Source organism: Cynocephalus volans, chromosome 3 (genome assembly GCF_027409185.1).
Source record: "Cynocephalus volans isolate mCynVol1 chromosome 3, mCynVol1.pri, whole genome shotgun sequence".
Lineage (NCBI taxonomy): Eukaryota > Metazoa > Chordata > Mammalia > Dermoptera > Cynocephalidae > Cynocephalus > Cynocephalus volans.
This window is the reverse complement of record NC_084462.1, coordinates 16,270,226-16,276,576: the sequence shown is the minus strand read 5'-3', so window position 1 is coordinate 16,276,576 and position 6,351 is coordinate 16,270,226. Positions and strand designations below refer to the sequence as shown.

The 6,351-nt window shown below is 63.4% G+C and overlaps 1 protein-coding gene across 1 annotated transcript; it reads right to left on the bottom strand.

Moving 5' to 3' along the window:
* Positions 1-1,594: 1,594 nt before the first annotated feature.
* UNCX (UNC homeobox) lies at positions 1,595-5,563 on the bottom strand. Its single transcript, XM_063088487.1, has 3 exons — positions 5,266-5,563; positions 4,847-5,022; positions 1,595-2,743 (listed from the first exon to the last, which is right to left on the bottom strand). The coding sequence occupies exons 1-3, from the start codon at positions 5,561-5,563 to the stop codon at positions 1,595-1,597; spliced, it is 1,623 nt and encodes a 540-aa protein (XP_062944557.1).
* Positions 5,564-6,351: the final 788 nt, after the last annotated feature.

Below are 6,351 nucleotides of genomic sequence, written 5' to 3'. Positions count from 1 at the left end.
AATAAAGGCCTGATGACCAGGAGGGATCAGGGATATTTAACGAGGCTGTAAACATAATTCCAGTGCGCTCAGCCTCGCTGGAATTAATGGTTTTAATAATTGGGATCCCAATTTCTTGGGGATTGGTGGCTTTTGCGGCAACGAGGACCCTTCAAGGCCCAGGAAAATTGAGGCTGGTGGGTTGGGGTATTTTGGGAGCGGGGTGGGGGGAATGGAGGACTGGTGGCGGTTCGCTTCAGGGTGGGGCGGCTGCGGGCAGGGGAGGGGGCGCGGGGCTGGCTGCAGGCTCCAGCCAAGTTTGCTAATATTTCTTCGCTGCAGATGTCCTGAAGCCCCCGAAGGGTCCCCTGGGGACCCGGACCCTATTAGAACAAATGTGCACTGCTTTTGTAAAGAGGCGCGTTGGCGGCGCCTGTCCTATTACAGGCGACACATGATCAATAGGCTGATAACGCAGCAACATCAATATAAGCGACAGAACAATGAGGGATATCATTGGGCATCTATCTTAATATAGCCGGCTACAAGAGCGCTGACAAAGAGTGCAGCTCATGAAAATTCCGCCCCACGATTCCCCATCTCCGCTCCAATATGCGCACGCACTCCCCCAGCTGCCGGCGCTATTATTCTCCAATTTCAATTTGACACCCCAGCCTTTCATGCTAATTCTATTATTGTAGGAAGTTTATGTGATTTCATATCACTAGAAATCGGTAATGTATAATAACCCTTTGGGCAAGAAACCCAGTCCCCGCAGCAGCCACCGGAAAATAATTACTTTCATATCAAAACTCTGCAGGAGCCCAGCGGCCCGGCCCTCGCAGCCCGCGGCTCCGTCACCCCGCGCCGCGGCGTGTGCCAGTGCGCGGGGGCGCGCGGGGGGAATGTGCGTGTGTGTGTGTGCGCGCGCGCGGGGTAGGAGGGGGCGCGGGGGAGGGCAGGGAAGGGGGAGCTGCGGATGCATACATTTGTTCAATCAGAAAACACAAACACACACACGCACACGCGCGCGCACACACACGCGCGCGCACACATGCACACGCACACGCACGCGCACACACACACATACACGCACACGCACGCACACACACACACACGCGCGCACACACACGCGCGCGCGCACACACAAGGAGGCACTAAGCGCAGACCTCGGGCGAGGGTGGAGCCCTCTCCCGGCCCCACCCGCGGAGAGAGGAGGGGAGATCCAGGGGAACAGCGGCCGGGCTGGGCACTCGGAGATTTTTTAAAAGATGGACCCGAGAGCTTGCGTTTGACCAGCTTTATTTATCAAAAATGGTACATATATAAATATTCTTAGACATTTTTGCATTTTACAAGGCTGAGGATTCTTGTTGTGGGTTTTTGCGGGGGGGGGGGGCAGGGGTTCCTTTTGCTCCCTCAGGAGAAGGAGGGTCTCACCCCAAGCCCTGCAGTGGCTTCCTAGGTCCGAATTGATACAGCGTGTTTGTTTACTTTAAAAAAATAAAAGGAAGAAAACAAAAGAAAAGAGGGGAAAGCAGTGTTTCTAGAGCCGATCACCTGATTCGTCGCGGGAGTCGGAGCCTGAGCAAGCTGGCGCGGGCCGCCGCCGCCCTCAGTCCATGTCCACTTCCTCGCCATCCGGCGGGCTGGGTCCGGCCGCTGCGCCTGGTTCGGGGTCCCCGCATGTGGCCGGCTCCGCAGCGGGGCTGGGAGCCCGCGGGCCGGACCCAGGCGACGGCGCGAGCGGCGGGGGCGGCGGGGCCGCGGGGCAGACGGTCCCCGCGTCCGCGCAGTCCCCGCCACCGCCCTCCGTCGCCGCCGCCGAGGGTAGGTCCCGGAAAGGCGCCGGGGCTGGGGCCCCCGGGGAGGCGACGGCGTCGGGGCTGCGCCGCGCGAAGGCCGAGTCCGGAGCTCCCACGGGCCCGGAGAAGGCCCCAAAACTGGCCTGCGAGGGCGGCGCGGGCGGCGCGGCGGGCGCGGGCGGCGCGTCCCTGGGCGTCGTTTCGGGGCCCGCGCCGCCCTTGAGCGCGGCCTGCGGCACCAGGAAGCCGAGCGGCTGCGTGATGGGGTAGAGCAAGAAGTGGCCCTTGCCGATGAGGGTCCGCGGCGCGCACGGCAGCCCCGGCGCGAAGTCCAGGCCGGCGGCTGCTGCGGCGTTGGCGGAGGAGGCTTTCCGGCGCGGCGGCGAGTCAGACAACAGGCTCTCCACGCTAAACGGGCTGGCCTTGGGCAGGCCCGCGGCGCCGCGCTCGGCTGCTGCCGCCGCCCCGGGCCCGCACGAGGCTGCGTCCCTGTCCGCAGGGCGGCCCAGCCGCGGCTGCGGGCCGGCGCCGCTTCTTTGGCTCGGGTAGAAGGCAGGGTCGCAGGTGCCGGGAGCAGGCGGCTCGCTGGGAGGTGCGGGCGCGGAACCGGGGGCGCCAGAGGCGGCTGCGCTAGGGCCCTTGGCCGCGGCGGCGGGCGGCGGCGGCTCGGGCGGCTCCGGGGACAGGCCGCCGCCGCCGCTGTCGCTGTCGGAGCTCGGCGCGCTGTGCAGGGACAGGCCGCCGGGCGAGTGCAGGTGGCGGCTCTGGCTCTTCAGCAGCTTCTTCTCGTGCTTGCGTTTCTTCTTCTCCATCTTCTCCAGTTCCTTCCGCGCGATCTCCTCGGGGTCCATGGGCTCGCCGCTGCACGTGGTCGGATGCGAGTTGTGCGCCGGCCGCCCCGGGCCCTTCTTGGTGTTCTCCTTCTTCCTCCACTTGGCCCGGCGGTTTTGGAACCACACCTAGAGCAGCCGGATAGGGGAGAGGAAGGCAAAATCAGGAGGCGGCCGAGGGCCTCCCCATCCCCCAGACAGGCCTGCACAACCTCCGCTCCGGCCACGCGGCTCGGGCCCTGAGCTGGATTTTGGCACTGGGGCTGCAGGTTCCAGCGAGCATCTTTTCCACCCGAAAAAAAAGCGTAGATGGGGCCTCCCGGCCAGCTTCCCGCTCTGGCTTCTCACCTCGGGGACCTGGGAGCTGCCCCCTCCTTGTTGGGCAAGGCAGGTCTGGCCCCTGACCGAGGGTGTTGGATTCCTGGTCGGGAGGCAGGGAGCAGGGCCCCTCCTCGCCCTTCCTGGCTTCTCATAGTTCGTGTCCTAAGCAGCCCGCCCGGCCTGGCGTTGACCATCCTGCCGGAAGACCGCTGCAGCCGGGTGCGACCGCCCTCCACACCTGTCTTCGGACCCCTGGAGACTGTCAAAGCCCAGATTTGGGGGGTTTCCCGTGAAGGGAAATCTGGATGCTTCTTCGTCCGGAAGGGCCTGGGAAGCCGAATTTGGGGAGGCCTTGCGTAGCCTCCCTCCCCCAACACATCTACACACATCCTTCCTTCTGGAAGCTCCGGGCCAGGGCACCAGCAGAGCCTTCCCAAACCAGTCGTTCATAGCCTGGGCCACGGGGCAAGGCAGGTGGGGAAGTAGGAGGCTGGCTGCCAGGCCCCACAGAGGAGAGACCTGGGCCCAGCCTGCCTCCTTTACCTTCTCTGGCCTTGTCCTGGGGAGCCATGAAGGACTCCAGGGGAAGAGCAGCCCTAGACCCTCCACCGCTAAGCACCTCACACACCAAATCAAATCCCGGGTAAGCCCCGCTGAGCCTCAGGCAGCACTACCCTCTCCTAGAGAGCGCGATAATTCGAATTCTTTGTTGTGGCCATATAGACACTCGGCACAATAGCAGGCCCGGCCTGGCTGCAGGAAGCTTTGTCCCTGGAGAGGTCCCGGGCTGCCCCTGACACCCTCCCCCCATAACCGATCTTTTTGTGTGTGTGTGTGTGTGTGCGAATTTCAGGCTGCCTTGCCACCAAGAATTACTCATTATCGTATTAGGGGAGAAATAAAGGGGTCTTGACTTCATTTAAGACACTTAGAACAAATTGGATAAAAGGATTTCCAAACAGAAGAGGTCATGAGGGGGGAGGCCCAAGCACAGGACGAAATACCTTTTTAGACAAAGCTACTGGTGCTAAACAGGCGTTTTGCCAGCGTCTGCCTCAAAGCCCGGCGCCCACAGCTGCACACCGCACCCACCAATGCACCACCTCAAAAAAATTTTTTTCTGTACTCCAGGGAAACATCTAATTAGGCACACATCATCTTGAATTTTTAATCCGCCAAACTGACGCTGTATTTTTTTTTTTTAAAGAATACCGCCGGCCGCGTCGGAATGAAATCAAATGGGGGGGAAGGGGAAGGGAGGAAAAAGAAAAAGATAAAACCGGAGGTCTTAAAAATTAGGACACCTTTTTCCCCTCCCCACTTTCACAATGTGTTAACTATTCAAGTTCCCACCACCCCCTTCCTCAGCTGTCCCCTTCTGCAACGTGATGAATAAATACATGTTTCCATCTGAATATTTCACAGGCGAAAAGTAAACAGATCCGTTCGCTCCAAGCTGAGGGGAGAGAGAGCCTCGCGCGAGAGCGCAGAGGCGCGGGGTGCACCTTCTCTCTCTCTCTCCGTCCAAGACCCGGCCGGACCGGCCCCTCCTGGCCGCCTGCCCCGCGCAGCCCTCTGAAGACCTCATTTCGCACCAACGCCGCGAACTCACGACGCCGCTTCCCGGTTCGGACGCAGCCGCTGTTCTGGCTACTTCGGTGCTGCCGCGGGCACCTCCCAAGCCAGCTCGGTTTGGGGACGGGGGGTTACCCATCTTCGTTAGGGGCCGAGCCCCAGAACTACCCCCACCCCAACCCTCCAATTCCCCTTCCTCCGCCCCCGGCAGGCGAGCGCGCAGCAGACTAGTGTAACCTGGGGATGAGATCCCGCCACCTAGAACAAAGGCGGGGTCCGGCGCCCCGCAGGCCCAGTGGCGGGGCGGTGGATCTGGGCGGGATGCCGGGTCTTTACCTGCACTCGCGACTCGACCAGATCTAGGCGCAGCGCCAGCGCCTCGCGCATGAACACGTCGGGATAGTGGCTCTCGTTGAACGCCTTCTCCAGCTCCTCCAGCTGCCAGCCAGTGAAGTTGGTGCGGGTGCGCCGCCGCTTGCAGCCCGGACTCTCCTTGTCCGGGTCCCCCGAGTCTGCGGGCATGCACGGGACGCCGCGCGGCTCAGCCACCGGCGCAGGCCCGACCCCCACCCCCTGCTGTTTCCCGCCGGCGCCCAGGTCCTGGGGACACCGAGAAGGCTGCCGCGCGCCCTTCGTCGGAGGGAAGGGGACCGGAGCCCCGGCGGCCGGCTCACGTTCTGCCAGCTAGCCATCCGACTCAGCCCGGAAAGGTCCCGCGCCCCCTCAACCGTCCTCCTCCCGCCCGCCGCGCCTACCTGACAGCTTGAAGGGCTGGCTGTCGCCGCCGACCCCGCAGGCGGCCGGCAGCAGCGGCGTGGGGTTGACCACCGAGGCGGCGGCGGCGGCTGCGCACGAGCCGCTGAGCAGGCCGTCGATGGAGAAGGGCACCGAGGCGGCGGCGGCGGCGGCGGCGGCGGCGGCGGCCGACTGCAGCTGGTGGCCGGCCAGCTCGTACACGTGGTGATGGCCCAGCGGGTAGGGGAAGCCCACCACGCCGCCCAGCGAGCCCCCGAACTGGGCATGCGGGTGCTCCAGGAGGCGGCCGTCCATCATCTCGCGCGGGGGGCCGGCGGGGCCGGCGGCGGGGCGCGGGGGCGCGGGCCGGGGCCGGGGAGGGCCAGCGGCGGTAGGCGCGGATGGCGGCGGCGGCGGCGGCGGCGACAGGCACCCGGAGCCCTACACATGCTTCGCCCGCACTCGGCGCTTTACTTTATCAACATCAAGCTCCCGATAATTAGCCGCGGCCCGGGGAATTTGGGACCAATAAGAAGCGCTAATCGGCTCTGACGTCAGAGGCGTGCTGGGTGCAGGGAAACGTTTTCCATATCGATTGCTAATTATACCTGACATGCACCTCAATAAACAGTATCAGGAACTGTCACAACAAGACGGGGGGCGGGGGGCAGGGAGGGAGGGGCGCCGCCCAGCGATGGGCAGGCGCGGGTTCAGGCGGCGGCCCGGGCCGGGCACCCCCCCCCCCCCCCGGCGAGCCCCCCACTCCGATCCCCGCCGGCCCGAGCCCGCGCCGCCCCCCGCCGCCGGCTCCCGCCCCTCCGCAAATCACTAATAGATTTCCCTTTAAAACATTCACCGGCGTGTTGTGGGGATTTTTCAGCAGAAATGCTGTACTCTCTGAACCTTTAAAGTGATGTTGCTCCAATTACAGAGAGACATTGAGCGGCAAATAGACTGATCCAATAATAGGAGATTCATCATCCGCTCTTTCCGAAACTGTCACATTGAATTTAAAACTACAAGGGCTTCTCATCGCCTCCTCTCCGGCTCCAGGCGGCAGGGAGAGGAGGAAGGAGCGGGAGGAGGAGGCGGGAGGGGGACGACAA

Excerpts from the sequence above, each read along its gene's own strand:
- UNCX (XM_063088487.1), bottom strand. The coding sequence starts at position 5,563 with ATGATGGACGGCCGCCTCCTGGAGCACCCGCATGCCCAGTTCGGGGGC. Across the intron at positions 5,023-5,265 it reads CCAGCCCTTCAAGCTGTCAG|ACTCGGGGGACCCGGACAAG; the intron begins GTAGGCGCGGCG and ends GCATGCCCGCAG. Across the intron at positions 2,744-4,846 it reads TGGTCGAGTCGCGAGTGCAG|GTGTGGTTCCAAAACCGCCG; the intron begins GTAAAGACCCGG and ends CGGCTGCTCTAG.